General features: G+C 43.8%; 1 protein-coding gene across 1 annotated transcript in view; it reads left to right on the top strand.

Moving 5' to 3' along the window:
• The window catches only part of COL3A1 (collagen type III alpha 1 chain), a 39,371-nt gene extending 28,782 nt beyond the window's left edge, over positions 1-10,589 (top strand). The window contains exons 35-51 of the mRNA XM_082690500.1: positions 562-615; positions 1,235-1,342; positions 1,775-1,828; positions 2,116-2,169; positions 2,355-2,516; positions 2,634-2,741; positions 3,702-3,809; positions 4,477-4,530; positions 4,612-4,719; positions 5,162-5,215; positions 5,565-5,672; positions 5,960-6,013; positions 6,108-6,215; positions 7,024-7,321; positions 8,364-8,551; positions 8,953-9,195; positions 10,144-10,589. Coding sequence (XP_082546626.1) covers positions 562-615; positions 1,235-1,342; positions 1,775-1,828; positions 2,116-2,169; positions 2,355-2,516; positions 2,634-2,741; positions 3,702-3,809; positions 4,477-4,530; positions 4,612-4,719; positions 5,162-5,215; positions 5,565-5,672; positions 5,960-6,013; positions 6,108-6,215; positions 7,024-7,321; positions 8,364-8,551; positions 8,953-9,195; positions 10,144-10,290 — 2,010 coding nt within the window. The 3' untranslated portion in view covers positions 10,291-10,589. The remainder of the gene's footprint in view (positions 1-561; positions 616-1,234; positions 1,343-1,774; positions 1,829-2,115; positions 2,170-2,354; positions 2,517-2,633; positions 2,742-3,701; positions 3,810-4,476; positions 4,531-4,611; positions 4,720-5,161; positions 5,216-5,564; positions 5,673-5,959; positions 6,014-6,107; positions 6,216-7,023; positions 7,322-8,363; positions 8,552-8,952; positions 9,196-10,143) is intronic.
• The last annotated feature ends 8,836 nt before the right edge of the window (positions 10,590-19,425 follow it).

Genomic DNA, 19,425 nt, shown 5'->3' with positions numbered 1-19,425 from the left:
AAGGAAGGTTCAAGTTCTGAAATTCAAAATTCACAGCAGACAGTTTTAAATCAAGCCATCTATCCTAAATAATTCTGGAAAAAAATTTTAAAATGCACAAATAATATACATTTGTAAATAATATTTCTTAAACTGCAGGATCTTGCCTGAGGCACCTTCTAGATCTAAATAGAATTCTCTCCCTTCAGGATTTGCAACTCAGGACAGATACATAGTAAATGGTCCTAATTAATTAATTGGTTGATTTCTCAAGTAACCCTAAGTATATTTTTAAATACTCACATTTTTTAGAAGTCATATGATTGCATGTGTTAAATCCTTCAAAATTCTCAGGTTATTTTTGTTGTAAATAATATCACAATCAGAGGCAGGAGGAATGGAAGGTTCTGGAGTGTCCACTCCTGGTTTCGTTGAGAAGTGGAAAAGTTCCCCAGTCGCGCTATCTTGGTCAGCTTCGCGTACTTCGTGCTTAAAGGAAGGAGACGAGATGTCCAGGGGGCGATGTTGTTGTCCTGTGTGAAGGCGTCTTCACGGTGACCAATGACAATGTTTTCCCTCCAGGGTGAGAGAGGCGAGCATGGACCTCCAGGACCCGCCGGCTTCCCCGGTGCTCCTGTGAGTATGAGCACGCAGCCCAGAACCCTCCCTGGCTGAGAAACTCATGTTTGAGTCTGGCTTCTAGTCAGGCCTCAGCTTCTCCTTCCCCGTAGGAGATTTTACCCCCCCGCCCCGTGTGTGTGTGTGTGTGTGTGTGCGTGTGTGCATGTGCGTGTGTGTGTGTGATTGTTTACTTCACTCCTCCCCTTTAAAAAACGGAATTAAAAAACTTGACGTGCCTTTATGCCCCATTAATGAGGCTCACACGATACCCGAGGTTTTAAGACACTGACAGTGTTGAAAGCTATTCCACTGGAAGATGATACTCACTAAAATTTGCTCTGGGCCTTACCTTTCTCGGGCGAATTTGCTGGCGTTCCTTTCCAAAGCACAGTCCTCAGAGAGCTTTTCTCCCCTAGGACGAATAACATCCATTTGAACGTTTCCTGGATAGTTTTCTTCTATCCTGGAAGCATCTCTGTTGGTTTTGGTTTGGCCCGTCTTCAGAGAACGTTCCTTTACAAGTTTGTTTCAACCACTTGGCACCTGGAGCACTGTGTTTCTGAAGGAAGAGCGGGATAGGCCGGGGGGCCCGGGAAGGCCGTCCGCTCACGGTGGCTGTCCTTTCTGAATGCAGGGACAGAACGGCGAGCCCGGTGCCAAGGGAGAAAGAGGTGCTCCTGGCGAGAAGGGTGAAGGCGGGCCCCCTGGCCTCGCGGGGCCTCCGGGCGGTGCCGGGCCTGCGGTGAGTGTCCTCTCTCGCTCGGTTTCCAAGGGGAAAGCGTCAGTGTATCCACCGTCCAAGACTCCGTCCTGGGAGAGCTTGTCAAGGCGATGAGTATCGTCCTCCCAGGGGTGCACGTCTGGCTTTGATGCCCCCACAGTCTGGATAGGACCCCAGTCCAGGTGCTCTGACCACTTCCCAGAGTCACCGTTCTGCGGACTTTTGTCTGTTCATGGGTAGGTCCGTTGTAGCCGCCCCCCAGTTTTATTAGCTCTCACTGACATGTAGCAGTGCACAGGCTTCAAGCGCGCCGCAGAATGACGGGATGTACGGCTGCGCTACGAAAGGGCTCACAAGAAGTAGAGCTACGTGGTTTGCAAAGGCTGAAGGCTGCTTTCAGATTTTGATTTTGGTGAAATTCTGATGAACCATTTCTGTCTCCACTCCATATAGGGTCCCCCTGGCCCCCCTGGCGTCAAGGGTGAACGTGGGAGTCCTGGGGGTCCTGTAAGTATCGATTCTCCTTACTGGTGTCTCTAAACTGTGATTCGAAAGCATTAGTTCATGCCAATCTGTACAAAAACGACTTTGAATGCACTAGATCCCGGAAGAGTATAAAAACTATAATCCCTTCATCATATGTCCTGTGTGATGCTGAAAGGAAGACCAGCGGACCATAAGTGCTCCCAGGGCGGAGGGCAGATCCCATTCCTTACCCTCTATGCTTGTTTTTAGTAGTTAATTATTCATTCTGCCTCAGATTTGAAATTCAAAACCATATCACCCCTTCACAGGGTGCTGCTGGCTTCCCTGGCGGTCGTGGTCCTCCTGGTCCTCCTGGTAATAATGTAAGTATTTTTTAAAAATGATTTTTCTTTATTCCATAAAGAATATTCATATATGCATGAGAGAAGAAACCTACCCATTGCCACTTTACTTTGTCGTGAATCCCATCTTAACTGCAGGTAAAAGCGGGAAGAAATATTCACCTTTTCATTATAAAACACACCAATTTCAAAACATCTCTTTGCAGGGTAACCCAGGCCCCCCTGGCTCCAGCGGTGCTCCAGGCAAGGACGGGCCCCCCGGCCCCCCTGGCAGCAATGGTGCTCCCGGTAGCCCTGGGGTGTCTGGCCCTAAAGGTGACGCTGGCCAGCCCGGAGAGAAGGGGTCACCTGGCCCCCAGGGCCCTCCGGTGAGTGGCTGCGCTGCTCTGTGGGTTGACAAGACCATTTTATTTTGAATTATGAATTCAACATAGGAAAACAGAGTCACAGAGAGAAGAACTAAGGCTGTCTTTTTTGTTCAACAGGGAGCTCCAGGCCCTCTGGGACTTGCCGGGATTACCGGAGCGAGGGGTCTCGCAGGACCCCCGGGCATGCCGGGCCCTAGGGGAAGCCCAGGCCCACAGGGCATCAAGGTGAGTGCGGCCGTCTTTTCCTGGACTGCTTCCTCTGGTAGCCTTTGCAGATCACTTAACCGTAGTAAGCACGTCACGAACAAATTTTCCTGTAAAAGATGCAAATTCTTGATATGTTCAGATTTTCAGGAAGCATGCATTTTATTTAAGGCTGCAGAACACAGAAGCAATGCCCATCATAGGGCAGCCTTGAACATTAACCCTAAGAAACTGATGTGACAGAAAATGACTTGCCACCCTAAATACCTCTACTACGAGATGTGTGAACACCCTTTACTTGGTTGACTTTCAGTTTTACAGAGGGAACTAGTCAGTTTATAGACGCATGGAAGTCTTTCATTACTACCAATTTTGCATCAACTCAATTTGTTGAGTTGTTTCTAATTTTCTTTCCCTAATATTACTGTAACATACTAGCATGTTATAGTCAGTATCTTAAATATCCACTTAGCAAATGAGGTAATTAAATTCTGTATTATATTGTAATGAAATGAATATATAACACTAAAGTATATTCAATTTATATGAACATATCTAATAAATATATATATATGTTTAAACGGAGACAGATGTTCAATATAACCTTCTGATGGTCACTGTAAAACCTATAATTTCCTGACGGCTAATAATTATTTTTTTTCTCAAAATGGCCATGTCTCATTTATAATCTTATATTAGAATGTATTCTAAATAATATAATCATTGTCATTATTCAGCTCTCTGGCCAGAGTCACCTGGAAAGTAGGAAAATACAAGGAACTTACTCCTCTTCAATGACAGGGATAGCTTTAGGAACAAATGCAATAGAGTTTTTAATAAAACAAAGCTTTTCTTAAAAAAAAAATAAGGAAATCTCATAACATATTGATTGCTAAGATATAATAAGTTTAAAAAATAATTTGAAGTTAACAAAGGGTAAAATAAGTTGAAATAAAATGTCTTTTATTTCTTTGTGCACAGGGTGAAAGTGGGAAACCAGGACCTGCTGGCCACAATGGAGAGCGTGGTCCTCCTGGCCCCCAGGGTCTTCCTGGTCTGGCCGGCACAGCTGGTGAACCTGGAAGAGATGTAAGCGCTCGTTCTCGGGAAATACCCAACTCTCCTTACAGTGTCTGGTAATTTATTTAAGCAAGGGTCACATTGTGTCTTAATGTCTAAGAGTGTAAATATTGCCACATGCCGAAGTTCTCCTCCTATCTTTAATAAGATATCTCTTCTATTACAATTTAGAATAATCATCAATGTTCATGTTCATTAATATTTGCCCAACGAATGGTCATTAATGGAAAAGACTGTAAAAGCTAAATAAAGACACAAGTTGGGGATGCGGAAGGCCCCAGTTGATAGCATTCCTCGGCATGAAAACGTGCTACATGTTATCAGTGATGAAGTCTTTTCTTAAACCGTAGATTTCCACTATCAGCTTAAATTACTATTTCTTACACTCTTACTTGTTATCTCTTTCCTAAGGATTTTTTTACACTTTTTTTCCCTAACCACTTCTCCCTCTCTCTCACCTGTGAAATTTTAGTGCCACAGGTGTACTGCTTACCTACTGAAGTATGACCCTTTGAAGGGCCACAGCCACTGTAATAGCTAAGATTGTTTAGTCCCAAGAACCAATTTTTATCCTCTTTAGGATTCTTGCTACCACTGAGAATACATGGCTTAGATCAGATTTGAATGGTTTGCAAGAGTTTGATTTCTTTTCTCCTTCCTGTTTTTTTTTAATCAGGGAAACCCAGGATCAGATGGTCTTCCAGGCCGAGACGGGGCTCCCGGCGGCAAGGTATAACGAACATCACACAGTGGGTTTGGGTGCGGAACCGTGGCTGCTGATCCTATGTAGCCTCTGTGAATTTGTCCTCAGGGTGATCGTGGAGAAAACGGCTCTCCCGGTGCCCCTGGTGCTCCTGGCCATCCAGGCCCCCCTGGTCCCGTCGGTCCAGCTGGAAAGAGTGGGGACAGAGGAGAAACGGTGAGTTTTTCATTGCTTACTGATTTTCCTCAATCAAGGGATTAGTTGGTGGAAGATAAGATGTGCCATCTGCCCACCTATGACCTACTATCATTTCTTTTAGTTTTTATGCTACTCATTCCTTAGGCGACTGTGGTAAGAAAGGTGTCTGCGAAGCTTCGGGCAGGAGTTAATGGAGAATCATTACTAAATTTGAGGCAGCATTAATCAGCCCAAGTGCACGTTCAGTGGGTGGACGCAGGCTGAATTAGCAAGACTTTCCCAGCTTTCCTGTCAGGCCCCTCGGAAAGACAAGCAGAGAAAGCACTTGGAAGGAGAAAGTGGCACTAACTTTCAAAAATAGTGTGCATGCTATTATTCTATCACAGTGAGATTAACCTTTAAATAAAACAAAGCTTTATCAATACATAAATAATCCCCTGCCTGTCTGTTTCTGTTTCAGGGCCCTGCTGGTCCTTCTGGTGCTCCAGGCCCTGCTGGCTCCCGAGGTCCTCCAGTGAGTTATTTTTTATCTACAGTCTAAGAAGCGCTCTACCTCCTGGCACGTTCAGGAAAGGGGATGGCAGCACACCCCACCATGGAACAGAATTTCAACTTTGCATTGATGACACAGAAAGCAGTTTAGGATCTAGAAGGTCCTGGGGGCGAAGGACCTATGTAGCAATTACTGGGGTTTCATCAATGATCAAAAGTCAAAATTACAAGAAGGCTCTTTAGTGCTCCCACGGACGTGGGATTTCTAGCTAATGGAAGGTCATCAACTAGATTTAATGGCTATAAGTTCTGTTTTGTTTCACCAATATGTACGTGTGTTTGTGAACTTAATTTGAACTGTGTCTGTAAAGGGTCCCCAAGGTCCACGTGGCGACAAAGGTGAAACCGGTGAACGTGGCTCGACCGGCATCAAGGGACACCGAGGATTTCCCGGTAGTCCGGGCGCCCCGGGTTCCCCAGTAAGTGCACCCGCCTTGTTAGATAAGCCCCTTCAGTGCGTGATGAGCGAGGGAAATCTGAGAGACCCAAAGGAGAAAAGTGCTCACCTTTGAAAGTTTGTGCTAGAAGAGTTGAGAAATGGCTGTGAGGGCTTGGTCGGAACAGTAGTTGGCCTGAGCGGTCGGGGGGCGAAGGAAGAGTACAGTCACAGTCCGTGGCGGTCCCCGTGCTCCTGACCGGGTCGCGAGTGTGCGGTCCCTCGCTCTTTCAGAAGTCTTCATTCGTGTTCACCCTCTTTCCCTTTCAGGGTCCCGCCGGGCACCAAGGTGCTATCGGTAGCCCAGGACCTGCAGGCCCCAGAGTAAGTGGCATAGAAAGATTTTGGAAGATCCATATTTTTCAAATATTCTAGCTGGAAGATATTCTAGCGTTGTGACATCACGATAACTTTTTAGGGACCCGTTGGACCCAGTGGCCCCCCTGGCAAAGATGGCACGAGTGGGCATCCGGGCCCCATCGGACCACCAGGGCCACGAGGTAACCGAGGAGAAAGAGGATCCGAGGTGAGACCACGCTCAGACTGCGCCTTTATGCTCCAGAGACACTTTATAAGATTTGGAAACTGGATAGTGAGTCAGACGCAATACAAGCACCTGACCTAACTTACAGAATGAACAATGACTTTTAGACATTGTCTACCCATTCTCCATCACACTATAACAACAAGAGAAAAAAAGGGCACCTTTTTTACAGTTTGATCAGAGAGTAGTCACTGTCAGAATGAAGACAAAAGCCCAATTAACCAAATGAACTCTGCTGGAGATCACCCAGTTATGCTCACCGTAGTGACTGGTGACCTGTAGTACATCTTCTCAAATGGCTTTCGTGATTTCTGCTTTGCTCCTTATACCCTCATTCCCAATACCGCCCATCCCATATCTTTGGCATTAACAGAATAAAAACCGTTAACCCCACAAGACACACATTTGGTAACTGAAACACAGATAAGTCATCAGCCCAAAGACACAGAGTTAATGGCGAATCTGGGAGCCGAATCCAGGTTCCTGATCATATTCCCTCTGGTGTGTCAGAGTTAGCCGTACTTACATCATTCATTCTGAAGGAAACATGATAGAGAGAAGTTTGTGCTCTAACTCCACTGCTGCACACCCGGGGGAGAACAGTAACTTTCATGGTAGCACCTTTATTACCGTTGGTTATCATTCGATCACAAAACAACTCGAGTAAACCTTTCTTAAAATGATTATGAGAATGTATTAGTTGTTTCTGATGCATCGTCTTGGCCCAGCAACATATGCCTTCGGCAAAGAGCAAGCACACTTCCATGATGCCTGTTCTTACCCATCCTAGGGCTCCCCAGGCCACCCTGGACAACCGGGCCCACCTGGACCTCCTGGTGCCCCCGGCCCATGCTGCGGTGGTGGGGCTGCTGCCCTGGGTGTTGCTGGAGGAGGTGAAAAAGCTGGTGGTTTTGCCCCGTATTATGGAGATGAACCAATGGACTTCAAAATCAACACCGAGGAGATCATGACATCACTCAAATCAGTCAATGGACAACTAGAAAGCCTCATTAGTCCTGATGGATCTCGTAAACACCCTGCTCGGAACTGCCGAGACCTGAAGTTCTGCCACCCTGAGCTCCAGAGTGGTATGTGCGGGAGTCCTCCATGCTCATGGGAACAAGAGCTCGGAGAAAGCTGCTTAGATGAGAACTTGGGGAAGAGAAAGCTTCACTGTAAACAGATCTTTGATAGCAGAAATAGTACTTAAAGAATGTTGGTTGAGTTGAAACCAGTTGATATTTTCAGGAAGTATACACGGTTCCATCCTTAAGATGGAACATAAATAACCCAAATATTCTAAATGTGGGAACATTTCAAGACAGTCTTGAAGAAACTGTAATATAAGTCACGGTTTGGGAGGTTTCTGCATATCATTCCAAAGTTGTCTGAGTGATAAAGCAACTTAGATCACCGCGTTTTCAGGATAAAATTTATACAACTTGGTACAGACGTAATTTGCAATTTAACTTTTGCAATCTTTATTTAATGAGATTAATTTTTGTGATAAATATAATTAGCTTTTTCATATTAAGAAACAGTTAAAAGAAAAATCCAAGACTTACATAACATTATGTCAAACATTATAATACTGTAAGATTTTGCATATATTGGGTTAATTCTTTCTGAAAAACAAAAACTATTTCAGGTTTTCAAATACCTTGACATGGAACATTGCCTTTGTTAGAAGTCATTTCTGAAAATTAGTTAAGATAGAGAACAGCATCATTCACAGGGACTTGGGGTTAAACCCACTGGCATAAACCTAGATTAGGCAAAAAGCTTACATTATTTAGAAAAGCCATGTTAAATAGATAATCATCTTAAAAAGAGGGAGAGATTTCAATAAACACAATACAACAGTCAAAATGTCTTGGCTTAGTAGATCATTATTGTTCCATACAAGAAGCTATATTTTACTTCAATGCTTTGAAATTATTGTACCTCTTTTTAATCTTCACAACTTCAATAAAAGTTTCTGTATTATACTATACTATAAAATACAAATAGATTAGCAAGCAACATCATGAGTGCTGTACCAGATAAACAAACAAAATCATTCTGGTCCAAACTTCACTACCGGATTTTGTAACCAATTCCCATCTTTCTTTTTTGTGACTGAATATTCAGGAGAATATTGGGTTGATCCAAACCAAGGTTGCAAGCTGGATGCCATTAAAGTATTCTGCAATATGGAAACTGGGGAAACATGCATAAATGCCAGTCCTCGGAATGTTCCACGGAAGAACTGGTGGACAGATTCTGGTGCTGAGAAGAAACATGTTTGGTTTGGAGAATCCATGGAAGGTGGTTTTCAGGTAATAAAGGATACACCTTTTTTTCATTAAGTCATTCCTACTCACCTAACTTTTTTAGTTTTTCCCAACTTTTCATCACAAAGCTAAATTAGCAAATAAATAGGAGAACACCATGGCTTTGTATATCCAGGTGACTATCTCTATAACTTTCATAACTTCTCTCCCAAAGCGAAGTGAGGTGGAATGATCCACTGCATGCAACCACCTTTCTTAGAATTCTTAACACCTGTTTTACTCTCGTGCATGTTACACATGCAATAAGAACATATTCATATATAAAATACTCATACACAAAATACATGACTAACCTGTGTTGTAATGACCATACTGTACTGCGTGAATCCCTTAGGACATATGGGTACAACTAACGTGTTTGATCGATTGTGTCTTCCCCATCACAGTTCAGCTATGGCAATCCTGACCTTCCGGAAGACGTCCTTGACGTCCAGCTAGCGTTCCTCCGGCTTCTCTCCAGCCGGGCCTCCCAGAACATCACCTATCACTGCAGGAACAGCATTGCGTACATGGATCAGGCCAGCGGCAACGTAAAGAAAGCCTTGAGGCTGATGGGGTCAAATGAAGGTGAATTCAAGGCCGAAGGAAACAGCAAATTCACATACACAGTTCTGGAGGATGGTTGCACTGTAAGTAGTGACATTTTTAAAGGCGTGGATCCCAGGGATCTCAGCATTTCTAGTTTAATCATGCTATTTTGAAAAGAAGAAAAGGAATAATGGCGGTGAACACATGATTACATGTGGTGTGAGCGACATGGGGTCTGCTGGTTCAGGGCGGGGTATTAAACACCACACACACACACTTTTCATCTCAACCTCCGGGTAAAACAAGTTGAAAGGAAATCAGTAGAAATTTAAATTCATAATATAAACTTTATCAGATAACCTGGGTGGTTCCTATACATTCAGCATGCTAGCTATTATATGGACTCAATCAAAAATCTCTGCTTTCTTTTTAATTTTATAGGTTAGCTTTGAATCTGTTCTTTGTTACTATCATTTATAAGTAAAGGGAGAATTCACTTCTAACAGTAACAAATTCCATGATGAGAGACTTACTCACTTTTTAGTAAACCAACTGTATCTAGTAGCAGTAACCAACCAGGCCTCCTAAAATTGGGGGGCCGTTGGCAGTCTCTACTGGTTGTACCTTAAAGCTCTGTAAGGCTTTTGGTTAATGATATGGCTTATTAGACTGCCTGGGGGGCTCAGTCAGTTAAGCATCCATCTCTCGATTTCTGCTCAGGACATGATCTCAGGGTTGTGAGATCAAGCCCCAGGTGGGGATCCGAACGGGGGGTAGAGTCTGCATGAGATGCTCTCTCTCCCTCTCCCACTGCCCCTACCTCCTCACATGCACACACTTTCTCTCTCAATCTCTAAAAATGCCCAGTATAGTTTATTATCTGGGATGATTATATTTTTAAAATGGAAAACGTCTCACATTCATGGAAGTTAACAAGTTGGAAATGCCCTTAGGGCACACTATTTTCTTAAACTTGGTCAGTCAGAGGAAGTGTCTAAGTAATTGTAACATCATGATAGCTCACATTTTTTTTTCCCTCTTTTTCACAGAAACACACTGGGGAATGGGGCAAAACGGTCTTCGAATACCGAACGCGCAAGGCTGTGAGGCTACCTATTGTCGATATTGCTCCCTATGACATTGGTGGTCCCGATCAAGAATTTGGTGTGGACATTGGCCCTGTTTGCTTTTTATAAACCAAACTCTCTCTGAAACCCAAGCAAAAAATTTCACACTCCGTATGTGTTCCTCTCGTCCTAACCTTGTCAACCAGTACAAGTGACCAACTCAATTCCAGTTATTTATTTCCAAAGGTTTTGGAAAAAGTATAATTTGGCAAAAAAGGATACTTTTGTTTTGTTTTGTTTTGTTCTGGTTTTTTTTGCTGTTACACCAAATACAGTCCAAATGCCTTTTGTTCTATTTTTTTACCAATTCCAATTTCAAAATGTCTCAATGGTGCTATAATAAATAAACTTCAACACTCTTACAATAACACTGTGTTATATTCTTTGAATCCTAGCCCATGTACAGAGCAATGACTAGGCTTGCCATCAAAAGATAACCATTCCTTCTGAAATAGTCAATATGAAATTAGAAAAGCCCTCCCTGTTTCAACTACCTCAACCTGGTCAGAAATGCAGATGAATTCTAGAAGACCTGGAAGATAAAAAAAAAAAATTATATAAATTAACAATAGTTTCCTAAAATATTGGTAAAAGTATAGTACAAGGATTTAAAGAGACATTTTAAAATCTACAATTATTTTAATCTTGGAAATTAACTGCTCTTACAGGTGCTTTTCTCTTTTCTTGTCATTGCTGAAATGATCAAGATTACCGATATTTGGGAAGGCTTTAAAGACACATGTTATGGTGCTAATGTACTTTCACTTTAAAAACTCTAGGTCAGAATTGTTGCCTTGCATTCAAAACATAAATGCACACCATCTGTACGTGTCTCCTGTCAAAAACATTTATTGGCGTGTCACTTCAGGGGACTGTCTCCCTTGATCCTGTAAAAGTCAACAACAACAAAAGACAAATAGTGGGGCGCTTTTGTCACAGTAACACAGAGAATGTGTTGAAATTTAACTTTGTAAGCTTGTATGTGGTTGTTGATCTTTTTTTTTCCTACAGACACCCATAATAAAATATCATAATAAAAACTTTCTGGTTTTTGTCACTGTTCATGGATATAAGAAATGCATGTGTACACTCAAGAACTCTGGTGATCTTGGAAAAAACATAATGAATTCCAACTCTTTAGTTAGGAATGCCATGACCTCAAGAATATGGGGTTGTAAGTTGTGTTCAGAGGAGAGATGGTGCTCAGTGGGGAATCTGGAGGATTTTTAGGTCATATCCGGTGAAACTACCGGGGTATATTGAAAACTTAGGGCATGCCCTTTGAGTCCATCGCCAGAAACAGGAGCATAGTCCGTTCAGTTGCCGCGGAACAGGGAGGACTCAGGAGGAGGATGCGGGTGATTTACCGGAGTGAGCGGGTCTGGCAAGACGAGAACGGCCGCCAGCTGGGGCTCGTCTACCCCCGCGACACACTTCTCATTGCCCTCTTGGCCCTCATCCACCTTCAAATTCTTATTCTTTTACTTGCTATAAGTATGGTCTTGCACATTTGACTTCATATTGGAAGTCTGCTTCCTTTCTATGGTTTATAACAATAATGCTCCTTTCAGAAATAAAAACTCCACTAGTCACAGGTCACATCAGGAACCCACTTACCCTCCATGCTGGAGGAAACCAATTCAACAGCTTCTTGTGCAGCTTTCTAGAAACACACACACACACACACACACACACACACACACAGATATGGAAGGAGAGAGACAGAGAGAGAGAGGCAGTAAGAAAGCCAATTTTCATTATGCATTAAAATTAAATTACTTGGAGTTTTAAATTTAGGCATCTTCAAAGCCAGAAATATTTGGCCAAGTCTCCTCACAGCAGCTCACTCTGACATTGGCTCTCCTGCCTCTCTCTTGGTCACGTATAAGGACCCTTATAATTACTTGGGTGCACCTGGACAATTTAGGATGACCTCACCTTCTCGAGGTCAGTTGATGAGCAACCTTGTGCCTGAAACAGCATCCTTGTCCAGCATTGTGATGTCTCACTGGCTGCTCTTGGGGTGTGATTTTGAACATGGCTCCGAGTGTAAGCGCCCTCTTCACATCTGTTTATTTATTTTATTTTATTTTCACATCTGGGTTCTATAGCTTTCTCCGAATTTCCCTGAACTTTAGACAAAATATATAAATTACATTTCTACTTAAAATAGCCCATGTTGATTTCGGTTGTCTGTAACAGTGAACCCTGACTAGGCCAGCACCTGATAAGAGCAGTGATGGCAATGAGCAGAAATTCAGGAAAATGGGAAAACTCTGGGATCAAATATTTATACTGGTCAGGGGTAAATACAGGAAAATCCAATCTGCATGCAGAGATGAGAATTCATCAGTCTGTGCAGGTCGGGCTCACCTCTGTGACCACCTGGAATGACCTGCACTGGGAAGCTAGGGCTGAGGAGGACGAGTGGCTGCTGCAACACAACAGGATATTTAAATCTCATGAGAGATTGCAAGACAGCATGTGGGTGCGTCTGCTTTCCTGCTGATGCACGGGAAGAAAATGCCAAGTTCATATCCATACCTTCTTGGCTCGAGATGCAAAAGGAAAGCTGTGGCCTTTCCCTGACTATGCTAAAATAAATATGTTAACATGAAAAAACATATTTTAGAACTCATCTTTTTGCACACTTTTGAGATAACCAAGGGGAAAATATAATTCTTAATTTTGCAGATCAGCAAACTTCAACATAAATCTAAATGGGTTTTCAAATTCTTTTTTTGATTGGTACAAAACTAGAAAATAATATGACCCAGAAGATTGTATGGGGGGTTTGAAAGAATTCTCTTCAAATATTCCTCTTTCACATTAAATTACTCTAGTCATTTAAAATAAGACCCCTTATTTCCTGCCTGATAAAATGTCTGCCCTTCTTGAAATGCAAGATGCCTGCAAGAAAAGACTAATTCTCCTCATACTTCACTCCCACCACTGCTTATTGCCTCCAGATTTATAATTAGTGTCAGATCCCAGAATGCACATTGTGTAACAGTTAAAAAGTCAATCTCAGGAGGAGGCTTACATATAAAAAAAGGGAAAAAATTTAATTAAATAATATTTTCTAAAATCTGGGCAATATGTGTGGAAGAATTGTGCAATTCAGAGCAGATAAAATTCACCAATATGTGAATGTTAAAAGAAAATTCTAGAAAGATCCCATTGTTAATATGGTTGGTTGACCGAACCATGCCTCAGAGGCAGCACAAATTAAATGAATAAAATGATTTGAGACATCACAAACGGTCCTTCCAGATGGAGAATTACAGTTAGGAATTAAGACTGAAATGTTGGAATGGCTTACCCTACATGAAACATAACTTCCCTTCGAACTATGTTCTTAAGATGGAACACCAAGGTCTTAAGAAGCTCATAGTGAGATGTTCCAGTACCTTTGAAAACTTGCTTGGAAGTGTGTCTTTGGTCTAGAGATGGAAGTAGAAAAAACAAAACAATACAGCTGAAATAAGCTTGTTGGTTTCAGTGGAGATGACAGGAGTGGTCAGAAGCCAAAGAGCTTCTCTACCTTACAAGAAACAAAGTGAGACTCACTGTAAGAGACAACACGGCTAGAATAGTTAAAAAAAAAAGGCCTAAGTCAGAAATATCGTATCTTTGGTGGTGGCTAATTGATAAAGGTCTACTATTTTGGTCCTACTTGGGCTGACCATGACAGTTTTACTTAGATTTTTTTATAAACAACAATAACAAACAATTCTGCTGCAGGTAGAACGAGAGCTTGGTTGAACGATTATGTGGAACATGACTTCCCATCCAGTTTTCCAGACTACGAGACCATTTGGAGAACCAGCACCCTGGATGAAGTTAAGAGCTTTGGAGGAATCTCCTACAATAATAATGTAACTAATGAGCCAAGCATTATTAATAGGAGCTGACATTGTTCAAGTCAGTTTAAACTTATTAATTTACCAAAAAAAGAAAACAAATTTTGAAATATTATGTAAATTGCCAAAGGTCACCTAGCTAGCAAAAGGTTAAAATGTGAGGTTAAGATTTTAACATGAACAATCTGAATTTAGAGCTAATACTCTAAGCCAGGACAACAAACGGTCTAAGTTATCACATTAGTGATACATTGGGGAAAGAATAAATGCCTTATCTTGGGGGCAATTTCTTCTCTGTCTCTGTCATCTTCCTCTTGCCAGTCATTAGAGTGTCATTAGTTTCTCTAATATCTCCCCTAGACAATCTCGGGTATGTCCAAAACTCGAGTCAACACTTTTATGGAAGATAACTCACAAATTCATATCTGTATTTTGTAGAACAAATTAACCATGTTTTCAATGGCCTCAGATCTCCACTGAAATCTCCAAATGTCTTTCACAAAGCCGATATGGAGATCCTGAAGATCGTGCCGGACAAAGGCAAGAGCAATGGCAGAGGTCCTGAGAGACGGATGTTCTTGGTTGTTCAAGGAGGAACAAAGGGGCCAGATGGGAGCAGTTGGCATGTGAGAGAGCGGCACAAGAAAAGACCACAGAAAGAGATGGGGAGACAGATCGTACCAAGTTTGAGAGGAGGGGTGACCATTGGTCTAGCTTTGCCTGGGGGAGCACTATTTATGGGTACTTTCTTGATGTCTCATGACATTCAGCATTTTAGAATTCTCTAAGTACTGTGACTCAATGACATTAAATGGCCACTGACTTCTATTTGGCCACTGTGAGGACCTTGGCCTTTGCTCTCAGTGAGATGAAAAGTCATTGAGCAAATGGACAGCATGATCCAGCCTACAGTTTTATATTGTTGCTGTGATGGCTCTCCTGAGATGACAGTGTTGGAGCAGAACCTGTGAGAACAGGTAGGAGTCCATCACAGTCACTTAGGTCAAAGATCACAGTCGCTTCCACCCAGGAGGCTAATAGTGGAAGTGACAAAAAGCCGTTGGGTTCTAGGTATATGTTGATTATAGAGGACACAGAATTACTAATAACCTGGATGGTCTCAGAGAAAGGGGGATGCCAAGCCTAAATCCGAAGCTTTCAGCCTGAGCAACTGGGAGAAGAGGGTAGTCAATAGCTGAGATGGAGGAGACTGTCAAGGTCAAAGATTTGAGGGGTTCAGGACCTCAGGCTGGGCAGGTTACCCTGGAGATGCCTCTCAGTTACCTAGGTAGACTTGCTGAGCTGTTGGTCAGACCAATCTAGAGGTCAGGGGAGAGGTCCCGGTTAGAGAATCACACTTATGAGTTTCCGCATATGCATGGCTTCTACATCCATGGAAGCAGATGTGATCCTCAAATAATGGAGTGCAGAAAGAGAGACAGTGAAGAAGGACTGAGCACGGGGGTGGTGCAATGTTTACAGGCTGGAGGAATGGAGGGAAGCAGCAAAGAAGACGGAGACGTCATGAGAAGAAACCAGGAAAGTGCAGTGACCTAGAAGCAAGTAGAACAAAGGTTTGTTGTCTCAACGTTAAAATCATGGTGTATTAGGAGGATAAGTTAGCTTAGAGTTGATCTAGTCACAGACTTTAAACACGGAGCTCAAGTGAGGTTTTATCAATTTCCCAGTGTCCAGCAGGCTCCACACCGGGACGTGATGCAATCATCCCACGCATATTGCCGCTGTAAGGCCATGTTATCCCTTTTTTATCTCTTCTTTGTTGGAAGATTGAATACAACTCCCTTTACCTCCAAGCCAACGTTTGACAAAAAATTATTTCACTTCCTTGTTTTAAATAAAATATATTTTATAAGTCTTGAGGATGAAATTTATACAGACATTACAACATATTTGGAAAATGCAGACAAGGAGGAAAATCAGGACGCCTGGGTGGCTCAGTGGGTTAAGCAGCTGCCTTCGGCTCAGGTCATGATCCCAGCGTCCTGGGATCGAGTCCCACATCGGGCTCCTTGCTGGGCTGGGAGCCTGCTTCTCCCTCTGCCTCTGCTGCCATTCTGTCTGCCTGTGCTCTCTCTCTCTCTGATAAATTTAAAAAAAAAATCTTTAAAAAAAAAAAAAAGGAGGGAAATTGATTCACCTTGTCCCATATCAGTGGATACTTCCTTATTCTATGTATATTCTAACATAATTGGGACAATACTGCAGAAGCAATTTTGTATGTGGTTTATTCCATTTCATGGGATACTACATTATTTAAAAAATTTTTTGATTTTGGTAATAATAATTAGGAAAACCACAGAAGAGGCTATTTTTTTAAAAAAAGTAATGGCTACAAAGTTAGAAATCACAGCAAAAAATCCTCACTTTTATCTAGTTTATATCAAAATTTTACTTGTCTGGGTTCTATCTTAGAGAAATGTGCTTATTTTTAAAAGTGAGTCATAAACTGTGAAAAATATTTTCCTTTCAGACATAATTCTCCATTGAGTCATAGCTCACTAAGTGAGCTTGACAGAGCATCGGTGAAGCTTTCTACATGACAGTGCACAGATGAAAGCTCTCACCAGATCTCTGGGCTCCCCAGCCTGCCACACTACAGTTTTCACAGATCTTGTAAAAGAATCACTTGTTGAGCTCATGCCACAAAGCGGAAAAAAAAAAATCATCTACAGCCAATATTTTTTAAACAAATTCTTCTCTGATGATAATTTTGTTCCTCTTTTTTCCTTCTCATGTCTTTAAACATTGTCCAAAAACACATTTCCTTTTGAAGCTCCTTAGTGGTTTACTAAAGTACACAGAATCACTTGACATCTTCCAATCGTATCTGATACGACTCTTACCAACAGAAGTCAAGGTACCCTTTGTGATCCATAAAATTTATAAATGGGAATGACTACATTTCCCTCTGTTTCGTGATGATGTGAAAGTGAGGATATGCTTGTTGCAATGCTGAAAATGAAATGTTTCATAACTAAACAGGTGGGAGGGAAAAAAGATTTAAGCTCTTGGATTGGGTTTTCTGGAAACAGACAGCAAGGTAGCACCCGTGAGCAGAACGTTCATCAAGGAGTCATCTCAAGTCCAGAAAGACAAGCTTGGGCGGAAGGAGAGGCTGACGCATGTGCGATGGGCAGTGAGGACTCAGACCAGCCCATAATAAGTTCCAGGACCGAGACGGCCTTTCTGAGTTGTTAGAGTTCCCAGTAACGGGGACAGGTTGGTCCTCCTTGACTCAGACAGTCACTGACTGGGCCAGAACCTGGAAGGGGTGGGAGGTGTCTTCAGGAAGGCAGTCTTGGTGACTAAAAGGAAGAGGCGCAGAATCCTGAGGTTTACTTGGTGTTTAAATGAGCCCCGTCTCAGGTGGAGCTTAGCTGTCACACGCTCCTGGGATGGGCTGGGCTGGAAGCACGGTCTGGCCCCAGAAGCTTGCAGCAGTTCCATGACAGGTGTTTGTTTTTGTTTGTGATCGGATTCGGAATGTAGAGCCGTACAAAAGCTTTACTTATTGGGAGACTCTCGCTGGAGGGGATCCAAGGACGAGGGGTGCGGGGAGACGGATCGGATGAACGGGCGGTGACAGAGGTCACTGTGAGGCAGGAGGAGAGAGTCACCGTTTTAGGGAAGAAGTTAGTAAGACGGGAAAAAAAACCACTTGACCAAAAAATCAGGGCCCTTTTCCCCCAAGACTAGACTAAGGCATCACAGAGTGTGGACGTCCTTGCTGGGAAAATTAGGTTAGAGAGGAAACGGGGTCAGCAAAAGGAGGACGCGGAGCAGCAGGAGCGGTTCCTGTCCAGCGAGGGAGACGGAGACGGAGCGGAGGTCACCCAGGTCGTCTCGGCTTCTACGTGGCGCTCGCACTCGCCAGTGACTCGCCCGGAGGAGCGGCTGAGCACGGCCGCGTGTGACTCATCGGGGAACAGCAGGTCGGGGGCGGCTGAGCACATCTGGCAATGACCCTTCTGCAGATGCTCGAGGACCTCATCTGGCTCCGGACGAAAGCAGGAGGAGGGAGCAAAACGCCCCGAGGGAAGGGGACAGGGCCGGCGTGGGCTGTGCGCGGCAGGAGGGAGGCTGGAGGGAGCCACACGGAGATGCTCGTTCCTGGCCTCCTGTGACTTCCCGGGCGGCAGGACAGAGGGTTCACTGCGGAGGGCCGAGGGCCGGCCTCGCTGGGAGGCGAGGGCCACGAGCGCACAGACGGAGCGAGCAGCAGGAAGGTGTCACCGGTGCTCGTGGTGAAGCGATCCGGGCCTGAGTGTCCAGTCTGGTCTTGAATTTAAAGCACCAGGAGGCTCTTCTCCACGGAGGCCCCACGAGCACAGACTTGAAGGGATGCGGGCGTTGCTGCGGGGAGAAGCCACAGAGCACAGAGCCCGGTGTCCTGTCCTGCTGCGAAACAAGCTGGACATTGGTGGGGGGGAGGGACAGGGGACCGGGACAGGACAGCAGTGCAGCTTCCCCATCTGAGTCCTCGGGGCTTGCATTTGGACCACAGAGGTCTCCCGTCTTGTCACGTTGTTCTCGTTAGAGCGGCTAGTAGCTGTGATGACTCCGTCCCCCAGCGGCCTTGCGTCCTGCGCTGTCCCCGCGCCGCCGCTGGGGAAGGCGTCGACACAGACGCTGCCTTCTGCCAACTCTGCTCACTACCGAGAAGCCGCGAGCTTCGCCTCGTGCAGACGGACCAACCTCGCATCCTACCGACGGCCCGACCGCCGCTGCTTCCCCATGCAGGAGGAGGAGAGGCAGTCCCTAAATCGAGTTCAATCATACTCCCGTGAAAATAAACGCAATTCGGGTTCTCCCCTTTTTTTTTTTTTTACATGTAAGACACGCACGGTAAGGGGTTAACATGAATTGCGTATCATTTGAGATGTTTCTTGATGGCAACAAAATAAAACCCAAAAGAGAATTATAACATAAAGTATATAGAATTAAGCAGAATTGGTGCAATTTCATCTTTAGGACTTGTTTTTTTTTTTTTTTTTCAGATTTTATTTATTTGAGAGAGAGAAAGAGGAACAGAGGGAGAGAGACAGCAGCCTCGGGGCTGAACAGGGAGCCCGAGGAGTGGCTCCATCAACAACCCCGAGATCATGACCCTGAGCCTGAATCGAGTCTGATGCTTAACGGACTGAGCCCCTTGGACGCCCTTGCAGGGCTTCTTGTTACAATAATCTCACTGGGATCTCTGCATGATTGGTTTTTTCAACCAGAATTTTCATCTTCATATTTTCTTCTATTTGTCTCCTTGATGTCAGTCATGAGAGTGTGAATGAGAACAAGACCCGCAGGCCAGCATCCGAGACCCGCG

Source organism: Mustela nivalis (assembly GCF_964662115.1).
Source record: "Mustela nivalis genome assembly, chromosome: 11".
Taxonomy (NCBI): Eukaryota; Metazoa; Chordata; class Mammalia; order Carnivora; family Mustelidae; genus Mustela; species Mustela nivalis.
Note: the sequence above shows the minus strand (reverse complement) of the source record. Positions and strands in the feature narration are given on the sequence as shown.